Consider the following 19,500-nt stretch of genomic DNA (forward strand, 5'->3'; position numbering starts at 1 on the left):
TTCTAGTCATCAGCAGCTGAAATTTCAGGGGAGTCCATAGGCAGTCCTGGTCATTCAGAAAATTTGTATCAGTTCTGTTCTCATTGCGTTTTAAACTGTTGGTAAATGAATAGCTAAGAGGCTAAAATTCCACCCAAGATTTTGACTCATGATTTTAAGATTTTGAGTCTCTTCTGATTTAAGCACCTGTGTAATGGGCTTTTCTTCACATCACGTGGTATTCGCATTGCCATACAAGTCTATAGGAATTGAAAACCTGTTTGTAGAAAGTCAACTATAGGTCAATTGAACCTGTCACTAAAATTTTAAATATTCTCAGAAGCATCTCAAACTGATGCCATCAACACAGACCCCATTGCAGAAAGGGATGCCAATGCACAGCAATAGAACAAAAACCAGACCTGTACCTTTTTTGTTTAACACAGTGCAACACAACACATGGTGGTGTGCTACAGTGTGGGCCAATCAGCACTTACTGAACTGTGAGTTGGGTTGCCACAATAAAAGAATAGTGTCACAGCACACCACACAGAGTGCTGTACATTATCATTGTGTACAATAAAACATGTTTTACCACAACACAAAAGTGTGAAGGCCGCCTATATCTGAAGGATGTATTCAGCCGTGTAATAGAGTAAGGAGAAAAAGTATTTTCTGTGAAAAGCAAACCAGTACACTCTGAGGGGTCAACCATGTTGGATAAATTTACTGCTGCATAGTTATTTATTGCAATTTCCCAACTGTTATTTATTCTTGTTTTCAAATGTGTTATTACAGATCAAATAAATTATTTTTCTCATAAATCTTTATTGGATCCAATCTTTATTTTTCTTCAGTTATTCTTAAATACAGGATAGGTTATGTTCTTTATGTATTTTTTAAAGAAACAATAACACCAGATAAATAATGTACATTTACTTTTATAACCAAAAACAAAGGTCAGTGATTTTGTTGGGAGGGAATGTACATAGGCTGAACATCAGTATACAGCTATATAACATAAAAAGAAGCAATGTTTGTATTAAGAATTCACAATTCTGCCAGTCCTGCTGCATTGATAGATCAAATGGTATGGCAGTAGCAAGTCCAGGTGACATGAATCCATGCTGCTTTAGGTTTGTAAACTGTGGCACCAGTATTCCTCTTTTTGAAGCCAACATTGATGAGGATTTTCAGTGTCTGGACCTAAAAGGGTGTTTTTCTGAACTCTTCATCCCCAAAGAAGGCTAAAAGAAATACATGAACAAAAAAGTAGCATTAATTTTGTTTCTCAACAAAGTCACAACAGAAAAAAGCATGACCAATATTGGGTGGATAATGTGCAACCTTACCAAAGCCCATAGTATACTGTTAGAGACATTTACCAGTGGACAACAGTGTGTTACTAGAAGGACCTCTGCTGGTCACATTTGAAAGTGGCTAGAGTAATCTTGGATCCAGGTTTCTCTTTTTTTTTTTTTCTTTTTTTTTAACAAGCAAAATGGTATTTAAAGAGGTTGTAAACCCCCCTTCGTGCCGATTCATATTTCTGCGATGCGGGAACGCTGCGAATATACAGCGTGTTCCCGCATCGCATCCGTACGCACCCCTGGCAGTTCACACTGCCATATGCGATACACTGGGGGTGTCAATTAAAAGTTAACGACACCCCCAGATCAGATCACATATCGCAGTGCGATCTGAAAGTTTGCACAGAATCGGATCACACTAGTGTGAACCACCATGCGATCCGATTTTGCTGCCGACAAAAAAAGGGTCCTGTGCAAGGTGGGTGCGATTGTGGTGCAAATTCAGCTATACAAACTGTATGGCTAAATTTGCACCGCACAGAGATCGCATGTACTTTTAGGAGCAGTGCGCTTCGAATTACATGCGATCTCTGATCGCACAGATGTGAACCGGCACTAAATGACTTTTGCCTATAAGTAAGCCTATAAGGTGGCTTACCTATAGGTACTGTAAATATCTCCTAAACTTGCACCGTTTAGGAGATATTTACATTACATGCAGCCGATGACGTCATTGGCGCATGCGCTCTGAAGGAACGGCCACCCGTGCTGCAGTGATGTCATCGAGCCTCCAGCCAATCAAATGGCTGGAGGACGCGAACCAGGAAGGACTGCTGTGTTACGGTGAGCAGGGGGCACTGCGGGGGCTTCCTTCTAAGGTAAGTATTTCATAATGAGCTAGTATGTGATGCATACTAGCTCATTATGCCTTTGTCTTTCAGGCTTTTCTTTAATTTTTTTTTCTGAGGTTTACAACCTATTTAAGATTTAAAAAAGAAGCAACTACCTGATTTGTCCCCCAGCCCACAATAACCTCGTGAGAAAACTGTCTCTCATCTCATCATCAGTTTCTATTAGGGCCAAAACTACTAATTGGTTAATCAACTAATCGATTATGAAAATAGTTGTCAACTACGTTTATAATCGATTAGTTGGTCAGCCATTTAGTTGGCCTGCATACAGAATGCATTATTTGTTTACATATCAGGAAATACAGTGCAGTACACATACAGCTGAGTACACCATCCATACATGCCAGTAAGTGCCTGAGAACTTGTGAATGTGACTCACTGGACATGTAGTCCTGGGCAGGAAGTAAGTAGTTCTAAAAGGTAGAAGTTTTTTTTAACCTTGCTATAGGGGCTGTGCTAAACTTTGCAGCTTGCTATTGGGGCTCTCTGAAGGTGGGAGGGGCCAGTATAACATTTTGTAAGTATAATATTTTGTTGCGTTTTTTAATCTGCCCAACAACAAATTGGCCAAAAAAAAAAGCATAAAAAACTGCAAAACACAAATCGAAGCAAGATAGCGTGCGCAAAACGCACAGCAAAAAGCACTGCAGAAACTGATGAAAAGCAAACTGCATTGGTGTGAACCGAGCCTTATGCTGGCCATACACATTGACTTTCAGATGAGAATATTCGTACCAAAAATTTTTGTACATTCGCTGAATGAAAGAATGTCGTATGACAATTTCACTTGCTTTTAACATTTTGTTTTAAAATTAATGCAATTTCTGAACGAAAACCATATACCGGTACAATGTCTTAAAATTCCTTCGAAAACGAACATCGATTTGACTAAACAATTTAAAATTAGAACGAATGTTCTTAAAATAAATCAGATTGACCTTACTAATGATTTGAAAATCGAACGAATGTTCTTAAAATTAATTTTTTTTTTTGAACAGCACCTGCATATGACAAGGGAGCCTGTCATACATAATATATTACAGTTCTGTCTGAAAAGCTTTAATTTTATTTATTTTTTTTCATAAAAAATTTGATTGGAGTCTGATATTTACCAGATTCCACCTCTAATAGTGTGTGTGTGTGTATATATATATATATATATATATACATACATATACACATACACACATTATATATACATACATATACACACACACATACACATACACAGTATATCTCGTCTGTCTGTTATTCTCAGAGTGGATTAGAGATTTTGCTCCCTAACCATATAGTTGGTTGATTATATTTACCACTGCATATATATATATATATATATATATATATATATATATATATATATATATATATATATATATATATATTAGGAATAAATTGCCCTTTTACACTTTACATATTAACTCAATTATACACCACACTTTTTTTAAAGTTAATATCCGATCAAAATAATAAAATCAGCCAACTAATCAATTATGAAAATAATCATTAGTTGCAGCCCTAGTTTCTACTGATTTAATGGGCTACAAGCCTCCATTCAGATATAACTGTATTGATCAAGGCGAATGGGCAGCTCTTCATAACTGCATTTTCCAACAGTACACTGCAGTATTTCCAAGATGGGTTACTACATGAAGGGGACTGAACCTTATATTATTTATCTACTTAAAAATACTGAGCAATTTATAAAAACACCAGGTAAATGGGAAGGGCACTAAACTTTTGAAAGTTCAAAGACTAGGTTTAGAAACACTAGGAAGTTCTCTGCAGTCATATGCTTCCAATACATGTTCCCATTTCACAAATTTTCACCATCCAAGCTGATCGTATGCAATACATATTCTAAGTATATCTTAAGGTAACCAACCTAAACAGGCTTCCCCCTCCTAACACCTATGCAGACTAATCTGTGTAAGAAAGATATACAGTGCTCAGCATAAATGAGTACACCCCAACAGATTTGGCAGAAAACTTTTACTTCCTTTCAGAATCAACATTTTTTATGGGACACTATACAGTAAACCCCCGCTCCATCGCGGTTCAGTTTTTGCGGTCCCAGTATATTGCGTTTTTTTTTTAATGTTATTTTACTATATAAATCATTAAAAATGAAATATTTTTGTGTTTTCCATAGCTCTTGCTATGTCTCTCAGTATCTTTTGTGTTTAAATGAGTTTCTACTGTATTAAAAGTGTGTTTAAAGACCTTAAAATGCTTTTACACGTACAGTGACAGGGTTTTTCTATTTCGCGGATTTTCACTTTTCGCGGCTGGGTCCGGAACGTAACCCCCGCAATGTACTACAAAATACTCCCACAAATGCGGGCCATTGATTGCAACCAAGATTTGTTTACTTGTACACACAAAAAAAGTATTCATTCAATAAAACTCAAGACCAAAAAATGAATACATCCCAATAAAATTCTTAGGAGCAAAGCTAAATTTTAGGGTCCTTTTAAATGGCTTTCCGCCCGGCGGACTCCGTTTGGCTCAGCGGGGATCGATCCGCTGATCCCTGCTGAGCAGGCAGATCTGTCTCCGCTTTCTGGTAAACAGGACAAATAGAGAGGATGAATCTCTTTAACAGGGACACAGACAGCAGTAAAGCCTGACAGGGGGGTCTAATCCATCTCCACTCTATCCAAAACTAAAAAAAAAAAAAACATTTTTACAAGTCAATATCAGTATTTTTTGCTATAAAATTACTCAAAACCCCGAAACAAATATATTTTTTAGCAAAAACCCTAGAGAATAAATTGGAGAGCGTTGCAATACTTTAGTCACACTATTTGTGATGCGGTCTTTACAAACGCAATTTTTTGGGGGAAAAAATAAATTTTCTTTAACTGAAGAAAACCGTAAAGTTAGCCACATTTTTTTCTATAATATGAAAGATAATGTTACGTCGAGTAGATAGATACCCAACATATCATGCTTCAAAATTGTGCACGCTCGTGGAATGGAGACAAACATTGGTACTTAAATATCTCCATAGGCAGCACATTAAAAATTTCTACAGGTTACCACAGTTTAGAGTTACAGAGGAGGTCTAGGGCTAGAATTACTCTCGCTCCAACAATCGCGGTGATACCTCATGTGTGGTTTGAACGATGTTTACATATGTGGGCGTGACTTGTGTTTGCTTCTGCGCACAAGCTTGGAGGGGACAGGGCGCTTTATTTTATTAATTTTCTTTTTTTTTTTTTACACAGTCCCTTTAAAAAAAAGTTTTGATCACTTTTATTCCCATTACAAGGAATGTAAACATCTTGTAATAGAAATAATCAGGATAGGTCCTCTAATGTGAGATCTGGGGTCAAAAAGACCTCAGATCTCACATCTACCTATAAAAGCAAAAAAAAAAAAAAAAAGGGATTTTTGATCTACTGTGAAATCAATTTCTCTGATGTTCACTGGCGGACACAACTCCTGATCTTCTTAACCAATGGGTTATACTGCCCCCTACAGGAGTAGGACACTAGGCAGAAAACAAAAGTCTGGCTACGCCTATGGGCAGTCCCAGGGGACTTTGTTCCAAGCAGTGTCAGAAGAATTACAACAGGGGAGGGTGCTATGTTCATCAATGAACATCTGAGAAAAATGGATTTTTGTAAAATCTTACCGTAAAATCCTTTTCTCTTAAGCTCATTGACAGACGTAGTCCCTCCTTGATTAATATCAACTCGGGTTATACTGCCCTCTACAGGAGTAGGACTAGACAGGAAAGAAAACGTTCTGGCCACACCCTAGGGGCAGTCCCAGAGGGTATATCCTCTCACTTCCTGCTACAGCAAATCAGTTATGTCACAAAGCAGTGTTTAGAGAATTTAACCCAACCCAACTCAAAAACAGAGGGGCGGGTACTACGTCTGTCAATGAGCTTAAGAGAAAAGGATTTTACGGTAAGATTTTACAAAAATCCATTTTTCTCTGTTGCTCATTGACAGACGTAGTCCTCCTTGATTAATATCAACTCGGGACGTCCCAAAGCAGTGCCACAAATGAGGGGTGGGAAAATGGAAATCAAAATCCAATCTAGAAGGCCCAACCGGTGCCAACTAGAAGTTTTAAAGGCTCATCAATCACACGATGAGACTCAACTGAAATTCCAATGGAAAAAAAAACCCTCGAGGTAGACCACCGGTCTCCTCAAATTGCGGCCTGCAAAACCTTGCGGCCAAATGAGGCATCCGCCGATGCCATCACATCAACTTTATAAAATTTTGTAAAGGTATGAACCGACGACCAGGTAGCCGCCTTGCCCACCTGGACCACCTTAACAGGGAACGGAGGATTCCGACCCTTAATAGAATAAGCCTGTACCACCGTCTGTCTGATCCATCTGGAGATAGTCGCGGCAGATGCAGGTAACCCCTTTCTGGGGCCATCCGTGATCACAAAAAGTGAATCCGTCTTACGGAACGATTCCGTAGTCTTCAGGTATACCCTGATTGCCTGAACCACATCCAAGGAATGCAACGCATATTCCTGAGGATGATTGGGCTTAGGACACAAGGAAGGTAGCACAATATCTTCATTCAGATGAAAATCTGAAACCACCTTAGGAAGAAAGGATGGCTTCGGATGAAGAACTACCTTATCCCTATGAACCACTAGATATGGGGAATGGCATGATAATGCAGCCAGTTCTGACACCCTGCGTGCAGAAGTGATAGCCACCAAGAAGGCCACCTTCTGGGATAATGTAAGCAAGGGAATCTCCCTGATATTTTAAAAGGGAGGTTTCTGAAGAACCGACAAACACCAAATTAAGATCCCAGGGCGGTAAGGGCGCACGCACTGGCGGAGCCAAGTGCTGCACCCCCTGGACACCAAGGAATGAGTAGCCCAAGGCTTCTGAAAGAAGATTGCTAATGCTGAAACCTGACCCTTGATAATGCTCAAGGATAGTTTCTGCTCAACCCCCTTTTGCAGAAAAGCCAAGATTCGGGTCACCGAATAGGTACGTGGGGGAAATTCCAAAGATTCACACCACGCGATAGTCTTCCATGTGCGATAATAGACTTTGCTGGAAGTCGCTTTCCTTGCTGGAAGTCGCTTTCCTTGCTTTAATTACAGTAGGAATAACTGAAGCTGACAACCCTCTGTCCTTCAGTACCTGGGTCTCAATAGCCAGGCCATTAAAACCAGCGACTGTAAAGCACGATGAAAGATCGGTCCTTGAGACCGCAGATCCTCCCTGAGAGGAAGTCTCCAAGGAGCGTCCACGACTAGCCTGTCCAAGTCGGCGTACCCGGCTTGACGAAGCCAGCTCGTAATTTCCAGGATAACTGGAGTTCCCTCCACCTCTATCCTGCGGAGAAAGCTCAGCAGCAATTTGAGAGGGGGGAAGACATAGTAGCTGATACTGCCTTTACAGGCCGTTCAGCGCGTCTGCTGCGTCCGCTAGAGGATCGCGGGTGCGAGCCCTGTTGAGCCAACCTACCAACAGATCCATATCTGGGGTGCCCCAATGAGGGGACAGCTGGTGAAATACCTCTGGATGAAGAGACTATTCCTCTTGATCCAGAATCTGACAGCTGAAATAATCTGCCTGTCCACCTCCGTGATAAATATCGGAGAGAACTGGAACAACTGTTCCCCTAATAAGAATGTTGGCCACTTTTATGGCCGCCAGGGCACTCTTGGTGCCCCTTGGTGATTGACATAAGTCATGACCGTGGCATAGTACGATTGGATCCGAACCGGGCTGCCCTGGAGCTGCTCGGTCCAGTAAATCAGAGAAAGTCTGATCGCTCTCAGTTCCAACACATTTATCGGTAACCTGGAATTTATCAGAAGAAATTACTTCCCCTGGCTGAGCATCGGAGACCGAAGCCACCCTGGTCCGCTCACTCAATCGGATCCGATTGTCCAGGGAATCGGGATTCCGATTCCATATGGGAAGAATCTCCTCTTTGGAGAATTTGGGTATGAGACTGGGCAAACGGTACTGCCTCTAAGGAGGCGACCATCAATCCCAGCCAGTTGACGGACAGCAACATCCGAATCATTGACTGAATCTTCTGGAGTTTCTCCGCATGGAGAAACACTCTTGCCAAGGATGTATCCAAAATTAGGCCCAGATAGTTCAGTCTCCTGGTGGGAACCAGGGATGATCTTTGGAAAAAGCAACGAAAACGCTGATGTCCTGCGAAGATGGGGATATGAGGATAGGCATCCTAAATGTCTATGGACGCCAGGAAATCCCCCTGATGCAGGGAGGCCACCACTGTATGGATGGACTCCATCTCTTCCAAGACCAGAATTGGACGCACCTAGCCCTTTTTCCTGGGCATTGTGAACAAGTTCAACTAGAACTCCTCCAAGGAATGTGAACTACCACTGCTTGTTGTATCAAGCTGTCCCCCGCAAAGCTTTTTAAGCGACCTGGGGATGTCGAATATTGGAAGGGAAGAATCGCACCGGTGGTAGTGATCGAAACTCGATCTTGTATCCCGACCATATGACCTTGCGAACCCCTTTATCCGGGATTCTGGAAAGCCCTGGATCCGGAAACCGGTGAAGACGTCCCCCCACCCCAGAGATGGGTGGGGCCCATTCTGTCAATCCAATGGGATAACAGTGGTTTTATTTAGTCTGGAAATCGGTGAGTCCACTATTGGTGGTACCGTCCATCTTTGAAATGAGGGATTCCTCAAAATGATAGCGCCTAGCAATGCGTTTGGAAATAGCAGGGCTCATTTACGGACGACCCTATTTGGGCAAGGGAAACCCTTCACCATTTTTGGTAGGCTTGCTAGTACCAAAAAAGGAATACGAGTCTCAGCTACCTCTGCCGGTGTAACCTCAAGATTTAAGGTTTCCCGGACAGACACAACTAGTGCTTCCACCAACGCTTCTTGTGCTATGGCGGAGGCAGAAGCGTCCTCCTTACTGTCTGAGGAGACCGTACCTGAGACAACAACCCCAGAAAAGGGACTGCAATGACCAGCTCAGAATCCGTATCTGAGGTATCAGATGACATAGGGGTAGGCGGGGGTCGCTCTTCTTGACCCCCGTCCCTGACAGGCTACCTCCACCCGGAATACCAAAGACTCCAAAACGCTGATAATGCATCATCACAAGTGGGGTACTGGAGGGTCCTGCGGCCACCCTGAGGGGATCAGGTGGGGATACATGTGTGGCAGGGTTCATGTAACAAGACACTTGCCAGCAAAACACAAAAAAATTAATTGCAAAAAAAAAAAAAAACATTTTTTTTTTTTTTAACTTAGTCCCCCAGCGCAGTTGCGCCCCTCAGTCTACCTGCTTGGACCCCTTAGAAAGAGAGAGAGAGACCCCAAGGCTCACCTGATGCACAGAAGTTTCTTATCAACCTGCTTCCAGCACTGTCTGTTACAGACAGGAAGTCTTTGGCTTGCTTTCCCTGGGCCAAGGAGGCGGCTCCGCCCCTTTACACACCTTCCGGCGCCTCCCAATTACTCCACGAGGTGTTTGGTCACCTCAAACATGGCCGCCCCCATGCTGAAGACACGAGGCTACGCCAATATGGCGGCCTCGTGCGATCTGCAGGAAAATGGCAGCGGCCTGTGTAGGATAGCGGCGGCTTGCAAGCTAGCAGCGGCCTGCGGGATGTGTGCATTCGTCCTGTGCGGCCTGCGGAAGTGCCTCGGCCTGCGGGAGGTGTCCTCGGCCTGCGGGAGGCTGTGTGGCCTGTGGAAGTGACCGGCTTTCTGGAGGGATGGCGATCTGTGGCTGCAGTAACTCAGGCATAGGCATCGGCCTGTGTACACACTAGACAGGTAGGATACCTCTATACCTCAATAGTAATGCCTTTTAGTAGTCTGCCACTGACTTCAGTCACCCTTACAGTCATATAGTGACTTTAGATAGTCAGCTCCCAAACCAAGCCTCCTGGTTTTGATTCACAAAAATCACACTCAAATTGGGGGATCTGTGACCTGTTATAGGATAGAGGGGAAACCCAGAAAACTGAGTGTCCGACCATCCCAGAGAGGGGCCCGCGTCCACCAACAAACCCGACAGGGGGAGAGGGGGAACTTTCCACTCACCATACCGGAACCAGGCGGGCGCCAACTCCTGACAGAACCCCTCTCCACCGGGGTGGGGGGCTGTCGACCAATACGGACGCCGTGACTCTGTTGGTCATTGGCGTCCAGGCGAGACGTTTAACTCGCAGGGTCAGTCCCCGTCCAGTGGGACTATGTCGCGGCCGACCCAGCGCGGAGCTATGGCCTGCACGCGCTCGTAGGCTGAACTGGGGTGACCACTGGATCTCAACATCCAGCCCGTCGCCCAGTTTCAGCGTACTTGCTTGAAGATCTCACAGGAACACTGGAGAAAAAAAGCTGTCTAAAAAAGTATTTCTAAAAAAAAAAAATCTTGCCAGGACCGAAGATCCTAGCAAGGAATCCAGGTCCTTACTCCTAACTAGACAGAAAAAAACTGATTTGCTGTAGCAGGAAGTGAGAGGATATACCCTCTGGGACTGCCCCTAGGGTGTGGCCAGAACGTTTTCTTTCCTGTCTAGTCCTACTCCTGTAGAGGGCAGTATAACCAGAGTTGATATTAATCAAGGAGGACTACGTCTGTCAATGAGCGACAGAGAAATGGATTTTAGAGTAAGTCAAAAATCCCATTTTCTCTTTCATTAATTGACAGACACAGCTCCTGATCTTCTTAACAACTGGGACGTCCCAAAGCAGTGTTAAACATTAGGGGTGAGAAAAGCGAAAATGAAATTCCCAAGGCTAACTATTGCAACCAGGTAAACAGGAGCTCACCTGAAAAAAACAATACACCCTCAAAGAGGACCATGTCCTCTAAACAGCAGCCTGTAAAACCTTGCGACCAAATGAAGCATCCGCAGATGCCAACACATCCACTTTATAGAACTTTGTAAAAGTGTGCACCAACAAAAAGGTGGCCACCTTTCAAACCTCCGTCACTGACGCCTGATCACGGAAGGCCAAGGAGGCACTGAGCGCCAGAGTGGAGTGCGTCTTGACAGGGAAAGGAGGAACCTGATCTTGATGGAATAGGCCTGAATTACTGCCTGTCTAATCCATCTGAAAATGGTCGCAGAGGAAGCGGACAACCCTTTCCGAGGCCCATCCGTAAGCACAAATAGTGAGTCTTATTTCCTAAAAGACTCCGTAGCTGCCAGGTACACCCTTATAGCCCAGGCCAAATCCTAGGCATACAAAGTAATTTCCTTCGGATGTTTTGGCCTGGAACACAGGGAAGGCAAAACAAGGTCTTCATTCAAATGAAAATCAGAGACAAACTGAGGAAGGAACAACGGACAGGGGCAAAGAACTACCTTATCACTGTGCACCACCAATTCCGACACCCTGTGCAGAGGTGAAAGCCCCAAAAAGGCCACCTTCTGGGACAGTGTAAGCAAGGGAATATCCCGAAGATTCTCAAAAGGAGGCTTCTGGAGAACGGAGAGCTCCAAATTGAGGTCCCAAGGTGGCAACAGAGACCGCACTGAAGGTGTCAAGTGCCTAACTCCCTGAAGAAAAGTATGCACCAAGGAGTATGTGGCCAAAGGCCATTGAAAGAAGACTGCTAAGGCCAACACCTGATCCTTGATAGTACTCAAGGCCAGTTCCTGCTCAATCCCCCGTTGAAAGAAGGTAAATATCCGGGCCACCGAAAAAAGAGCAAGGATGAGACTCACACCACGCAATGTATGTCTTCCACCTATGATGGTAGATCTTCCTAGAAGGAAAATTTCCTAGCTTTTTACAGCGCTGGAACCACTGACTTAAACAAACCTCTATCCATCAGCACCTGGCATTCAACAACCAAGCCCTCAAAGCTAGCCACTAAAGCAGGATGGAAGATTGGTCCTTGGGACAGCAGATCCTCCCTGAGAGGAATCTTCCAAGGAACGTCGGCGACCAGCCACACCAGATCGGTGTACCAAGCCTGGGAAGGCCCGTCCGGGGCCACGAAGATGACCGGAATCCCTTCTGCCTCTATCCTATGTAAAAATCTTGGCAGAAGCTTGAGAGGAAGGAAAGCGTAAATCAGACAATACTTACCACACGTGGCCACCAGCGCATCCATGGAGTCCGCCAGAGGAACCCGTGACCGAGGCACAAACCTCTGCACCTTTCTGTTTAGCCGGGATGTCAACAGATCTACCTCGGGAAAGCCCCACCGGAGACACAACTGATGGAAAACCCCTGGATGAAGGGGCCACTCCCCTTGGTCCAACGCCTGCCAACTGAGGTAATCCGTCTGTCAGTTTTCCATCCCGGGAATGTGTACGGCGAAGAGGGCTGTAATGAACCGTTCCGCCCAACTTAGAATGTCGGCTACCTCCAGAGCTGCCAGGAAACTTCTTGTGCCTCCTGGTGATTTACATAAACCATGGCTGTGGCATTGTCTGACTGAAATGCGCATTGGACATCCCTGAAGACGATCCGTCCAATGTTCCAGGCACAGTCTGATCGCTCGGAGTACCAAGACAGTGATCGGTAGTCTGAACTCTTCCACTGTCTCCCTTTGAGCAGAAATTTTTGCAGAGGACGCCTCCCCAGTTGGACAAGCTGGCATCTGTGGTGACCACTGTCCAATACAAGGAGATGAAGGATTTGCATAGCCTAAGAATGAAGCCACCGTATCAGGGACCCTTTCATTCCCCGACTCAGCCGGATCCGATTATCCAGAGACTGCGGATCCTTGTCCCATTTGGTAGACACCATCAGGCCAAGCAACTGCATGCAATTCCAGAGGGATTACTATCTGCTGGACAGCAGGAGACAAATTACAGCCTGCAGTTTCTAGAGTTTGTCCAGAGGAAGGAGCACTCTGGCTAAGGAAGAGTCCAGAGTCAGACCCAGATAGTCCAGCTTTGTGGACGGAACCAGAGCAGACTTCTGAAAATTCAGAATCCAGTCAAAAACCCTCAAGCTCATATGGTGATTTCCAGGTTTTCCAGCAGAGCAGTAGGAGACTCCGCTCGCAGAAGTAGGTTGCCCAAGTAGCCCAGTACAGCGATCCCCCATTGGTGTAACAATGCTAGCAGCGGGGCCAACACCTTCGTGAAGACCCGAGGAGCAGAAGCGAGACCAAAAGGTAACGCCACAAACTGATAATGTTCCTTCCCCACGGCAAAGCGGAGGAAGCGCTGGAGACCGACACATATTGTAATGTGAAGGCAAGCGTCCTTGATGTCGATGGAGGCAAGAAGAATCTCCCTGATGCAGGAAAGCCACCACCGTGTGAACAAACTCCATTCTGAACTTCTGCACCCACACAAAGCAGTTTAGCGCCTTAAGGTCCAGAATTGGACGCACCTTGCCTTCCTCCCTGGGGACTGTTAACAGGGTTTGAGTAAAACCCCTGAAAACATTCCGAAGTCGGAATCGGGACCATCCCTTTAAAGTAAAAGGTTTTGCACTGCCCCAAAAAGAGCCTGTAAGCGGACCGGGACAGTTGCATGTTGGAAGGAAGAACCTTACCAGAGAGTAAGAACGAAACTCAATCTTGTAGCCAGACCGAATGACCTCGTGGACCCACCTGACTTGTACCAGGGGAGTCCACGGGTCCGGGAAGCAGCAAAGATGTCACCCCATGTCAGATACGGGTGAGGGCGCAGGAGATCAGCGAGTCTAGAGAAGCCCACTCTTGACTTGCCAGACCAAGTTCATTTGGATCCTCCAGAGGTGGGCCCAAAAGGCTCTGATCCCTTGTCAGTCGACCCTGAGGGACGGAAAAACGTATGAGCCAAGAAGGAGGGCCCACGTCTACAACGAGGGTCCTTGCCCTTAGTAGCCTGCGTAAGAAAGGTACTCTTCCCCTCTGTGAGACCTTTAATGATGTCATCCAGGGTAGCACCAAACAAGCGATCTCCTTGAAAGGGAAGATCAGTCAAGGCCTTTTTAGAAGTCTGGTCCACAGACCAGCATTTGAGCCAAAAGACATGCCGAAAGACCACTGCCGAAACAGAGAGTCAAGCCTCTAGGGAAGCCGCATCCAGAGACATCACAGATAAACTGCAGCCCCAGGACCACCTGGTTCACCAGCTCAGGAAAGTAGGGGGGGGGGGGGAACTACTCCCCCTCTAGGTCATGGCACAAAAGCCTAGCCAATTCGGTCAATCTGCGACACCAGGGCAATTATGAATACTAGCCTCAGTGCTGAACCAGCCAGGGTGTACATATTGTGGGCCACAGCCTCCGCCTTCCTGTTAGCCGGGTCCTTAAAGACCGGGAACTCTTCAACCGGATTCATGATTGCCTTGTTTAATCTGGAAACCGGAGGGTCCACTAGGTCTTAAGAAGGGACTCCTCATAGGTGTATCACCTAGCAAAATCGCTTAGGGACCCCAAGGGGACGCTATGGTCGTCCCCACTATTTAGTGACAATTCTGTCAAAAGACGAGGGGAAAGGGAACACTTTTCCACTCTGCATGGCTTGTGAATGCCAAAGGGAACCTGCACCTCCACCGCAGCTTCAGCTGTGTCCTCCATCTTTAACCACTTGCCACCCACCCTATAGCGGATTGACAGCGGCAAAGTGGTTGTATTATCATGACTGGTTCGGTGCTGCGGTGTGTCCCTCTGACGTAGGCTCTTTACCATGTGACCTGCTGGTCACATAGTAAATAGGAAGAGCCGTTGATCGGCTTTCCTCAGTTCGTGCCTGACAGGCACGAGTAGAGGAGAGCCGATCTGCGGCTCTCCTGACAGGGGGGGTCTGCACTGGTAATCAGAGCATTGATTAACAGTGCAGACCCTTGGGGGGGGTGCCACTAGAGCCACTAGGGGTTACCCATCAATGGCCACCAGGGATGCCTACCAGGGATGGCAATCAGGGCTCAGGGACCCTTTCAGACGCTGCCCACCAGTGCCGCCCACCAGTGCTACCCCATCAGTGCGGCCTCATTAGTGCAGCAAAAAAAACGTATACATTTACAAAATTTTATAACAAATAAAAAAACTTTTTTTTTTTTTTCAAACTTTTCGGTCTTTTATTTGTGTAGCAAAAAGAAAAAATATTGCGGTGATCAAATACCACGAAAAGAAAGCTCTATTTGTGGGGAAAAAAATTACATAAATTTGGTTTAGGTACAGTGTTGCATGACAGCGCAATTGTCATTCAAAATGCAACAGCGCTAAAAGCTGAAAATTGGCCTGGGCAGGAACGGGGTGTAACTGCCCTGTATTGAAGTTGTTAAGGTCTCACACAAAGCTACAATCAGTGCATCCACCAGCTCTTTTTCGTACGTGGTTGCAGAACTGGAGGAATCCTTCTCACTATCTCACTCATTAACTCACTATTCAGGGAGTGTGGTCACAAATCCAGTAGGGTGACCCATGTCCACGGCGGCCGAATCAGATTCAGGATCTGATGAGACAGATGAGGCAGGGGGGGCTTTTTGGCAGCTCGTCGCTCAAAAGCTACCTCAACCCAGGATACAAAGGACTGCAGGACCGCCGTCAGTGCCTCGAAGGATGGATGGGACCTGGAGGACCCTGAAGCCTCAGAGAGGGGATGAGGTGGGAATATGTGCTCCAAAGACTCCATGAGTCACCAGGGGGGACCCCACAAAAAAGTGTATAACACTGCTAAGAGACAACCCCCAGCGCTCTGGCAGCCCACCCGGTTGCCAGCCACAGAGCACCAATCGATCCTCAGTTCAGAGGGAGAGGACCCCATCAGACTCACCACCCCGCAACCGTAGCTACCAGGAGAATCTGCGCTGCACGAACGGAAATCAGGAAATGAAAAGATCTAGGAGTCAGCACCAGGGGATGGGGAGGGGCTCCCACAGCCGAAAACCACTGCCCAGAGGGCTCCACTGTCATGGCAGCTGCTATTTTCAATGTCAAACCACTGAAAAATGGTCACCGGACTACACAAACATGGCAGCTATGCTCCCAGGGGGATCCCTAGGCCTCAGAAAATGTCACAGGCAGGAGCCCCCTACCAGGTACAGCCCCCCCCGACAGTCGATCACCAGCCATGTACCCTTCCGCCCCCATCACCAGCACAGAACCCTGCCCCCACCCTAGGGGGTGAACCAGGCCACCCCACAACCCAGGCGTCAGTGGAGGGAGTTGAGGGGGTGGGCAAGATGGCCCACAGGGATCACCAGACCGATGATGGGGGAGCCTAACGGGAAGGAGGGGAACCCAGGAGTCAGACCGTCCCATGGAGGGGCCCACATCAACCCCAAAACCCTCCAGGGGTAGGTTACTTACCATACCAGGAACCAGACAGGCACCGCTCCAGACAGAACCTCCCCTCCATCGAAATGGGGGACTGTCGGCCGGGAGGAACACTGCGACTCGGGCCGAGACCCGGTAGTATGAGACTTTGCGAGGCGTTTAATGCCCAAGCCAGCCCTCGTCCGGTGGAATTTTGTCACGGCCGACCTAGCGCAAAGCAGAGTTTTGCGTGCGATTGCTGGCCAGACTGGGGTGACCACTGGATCTAAATTATCCAGCCCGCTGCCCAGTCCGGAAGTTGAGTGCAGATCTCTTAGGAAGAAAATCCAGGAGAAAAAGACAAATTGCCAGGACCAGAGATACCAGCAAGGAACTAGGTCCTTACTCCTGACTAGGCAGAAAAAAAACTATTAAAAAAAAAAAAGTACCTATAGCAGAGAGAGGGCGTATACCCCCTGGGACTGCCCACAGACTTAGCCAGACTATTTTTTCTGCCTAGTGTCCTACTCCTAGAGGGGGCAGTATAACCCAATGGTTAAGAAGATCAGGAGCCGTGCCTGTCAATGAACGAAAGAGAAAGAGAAATGCCCTTTAAGGCCGTTGGGAGGAAGCAAGGTATGACGTCGCTCTGGTCCTCCAAGGCCATAGAGTCGAGTGGGGGGCCATCTTGCCCTCACTCAACTTCCTGCCTGGGACATACAGACCGGATCGTTTTTCCTGCTACCGACGGGTCCGGTAAGTGGGGAAAACGACCGGGAAGTGGAGGAGGGGGGGGTGGGGGCACCTCTCCCGCCACCCATAAAGGTGAGCTGAGGAACACTTATGTGAAAGAGGACCGCCCGCCCTGTAAGAAAATACTGGGGTTATGGCAGCTATCTGCTGCCATAACACTGGTATTTAACGTCAAAGTACCGATGTAAAACTGTGGCGGGCGGTCCTGAAGTGGTTAAAGAGGTCGTTCCATGCCTAGAAGACTTGATGCTGTCCTTATAAATCATGGAGGTCATACAAAATACTTGATGTCGTTTTTGTTGTGGGGTGTATTCATTTTTTCCCTCAACTAATTTGAGTAAAACTGAATATTTTGTAATCCAAGTTATATTATTAACCTTACTTTCATGTAAGCTAAAAAAAAAAGGTTCTATTAAAAACTTAAGTTTTGTCAAAATTTTGTTAACTGTTCTCTTGTTCATTGAGATATTGATTAAAATCTTACTTTTCAAAAGGGGTGTACTCACTTATGCTGAGCACTGTATGTACTTACCTATTTTCAGCCTGCTCCAGTCCAGTCAAGTGATCAAGCCCCCCCCCCATGTCAGTCAGCAGCTGCTGCAGGGGGGAGAAGGGAGCGCCGACAATGGATGAGCCATAGATGCCTATAGGTGATGTCAGCATTCCAGACTTTACCAGCCATTGTCAAGCGATCGCTCTTCTCCCCTGCAGCCACCGATGGCTGACACAGGGGAGATCACGTACCCGGACCAGAGCGGGCAGAAAAAAAAGACATGTATGCGTTTTATTTTTACACAGGTTAGTCAGCATAGGTGTTAGAAAGGGGGAAGGAAAGTATTTTTTAAGACTAGACAGGTTTAATCTGGAATTCTATATTAAAGCGGAGTTTCAGGCTCCTTCAGAAAAAATTAAGTCAGCAGCTACAAATACTGCAGCTGCTGACTTTTAATAATAGGACACATGCCTGTCCACGAATCCAGCGGGGTCTTCATCCCAGTTGATATTTCAATCGGCTGCCAGGTGCTATCGCTGCCATCCCCACTAAGGGAAACTGTCAGTGCAACACACACAGCTGGCTCCCTACTGCACACGTGCGAAGCAAGCTGTGCTTTGTAAATGGCTAGCGGGGGGAGGGGGAGGAGGGGGGCCGAACTGCCAGTTGTCTTTGCCGCGCCAAGATCATCCAGAGGTGGGAGCGGATACCTGTCAAAACTAGGTACCCTCTCCCCCTGAAAGGTGCCAAATGTGGCAGTGGAGGGGGGAGAAGTCAAATAAGCAGAGCTTCCCCTTTTGGATGGAGCTCCGCTTTAAAGCAAATCATACAAAAGGAGAGGGGATTTTTTTGCTACCGGTCTCATTAGGGAGATATTGGATTCAATTACCGTCCTGAAGACTCAACCGTGAAAGGATATTTTTCCAATGTGAAGAAAATCCCATCAAGCAGTTGTCATGAGTACAGGTGTTACCATTGGACGATCTCTTTATTCTTGTCCTGGAGGTCTTACAATTTTGGATTTACCCTCATTTTTTTTTCCTGGTGACTTTTGTGCTCAGAAGAATTGGAAAAAGAGAGTACATTTCTGTCAGGGGGACAGACACAGCAAAACAAAACCTGACAGTGGCTCTATGGCTCACCACTTCAAAAGTGCATAATTTTTAAGTCCTGCAGGACCCCTTGGTTAGATATGTGATGCCAATGTATCCATGATGTGCTGGAGACATATGCTTGATAATATATTAATTACCTGCCAAACAGCCTATTATTCAGGCTTTATTCAGGAGGGAATAAGACGGTACTATATGACAAATTTTCACTCTAGGGTCACGCTTTTTAACCACTTCCATACCGCGTCATGTAAAATGACGTCGGCAAAGTGGTTGTGAGGATCCGGGCCACCGTCATAGGACGTCGCCCGGATCTCCCCTCTACTGCGTGCCCCCGGGGGCGCGCAGCGCGGCAATCGGGGGTGAGGCTCGTCCCTCGGACATAGCCCATCCCTGATCAAGGTAAACAGCCAATAGAAATTGGCTGTTTACCACGTGATCGGCTGTGTCAATCACAGCCGATCACATGAGCGGCTCCAGCACGAGCCGCTCGTTCTCTCTGCAATGCGCGCCCCCGGGGTCACGCAGAGCAGCGATCGGGGACGAGGCTCGTCCCTCGGACAGAGTCGATCCCCGATCTAGGTAAAGAGCCAATGAAATTGGCTCTTTACCATGTGACCGGCTGTGTCCAATCACAGCCGGTCACAAATGTCAACAGAGAACACGGTAACTAGCTGTCACCGTGTTCTCCTCCTCACACACTGATCCTGTGTGAGGAGGAGATTGTGGTAACAGCTAGTTACCAAGTACAGTGCTCCCCAACCACACTGATTG

The 19,500-nt window shown here is 46.4% G+C and overlaps 1 protein-coding gene across 1 annotated transcript in view; it reads right to left on the bottom strand.

Annotated features, from left to right (window-relative positions):
* Positions 1-791: 791 nt before the first annotated feature.
* TOMM7 (translocase of outer mitochondrial membrane 7) overlaps positions 792-19,500 on the bottom strand; it is an 89,092-nt gene continuing 70,383 nt past the window's right edge. The window contains exon 3 of the mRNA XM_082259643.1: positions 792-1,226. Coding sequence (XP_082115769.1) covers positions 1,211-1,226 — 16 coding nt within the window. The 3' untranslated portion in view covers positions 792-1,210. The remainder of the gene's footprint in view (positions 1,227-19,500) is intronic.

Source organism: Pelophylax lessonae (genome assembly GCF_965119305.1).
Source record: "Pelophylax lessonae genome assembly, chromosome: 5".
Lineage (NCBI taxonomy): Eukaryota > Metazoa > Chordata > Amphibia > Anura > Ranidae > Pelophylax > Pelophylax lessonae.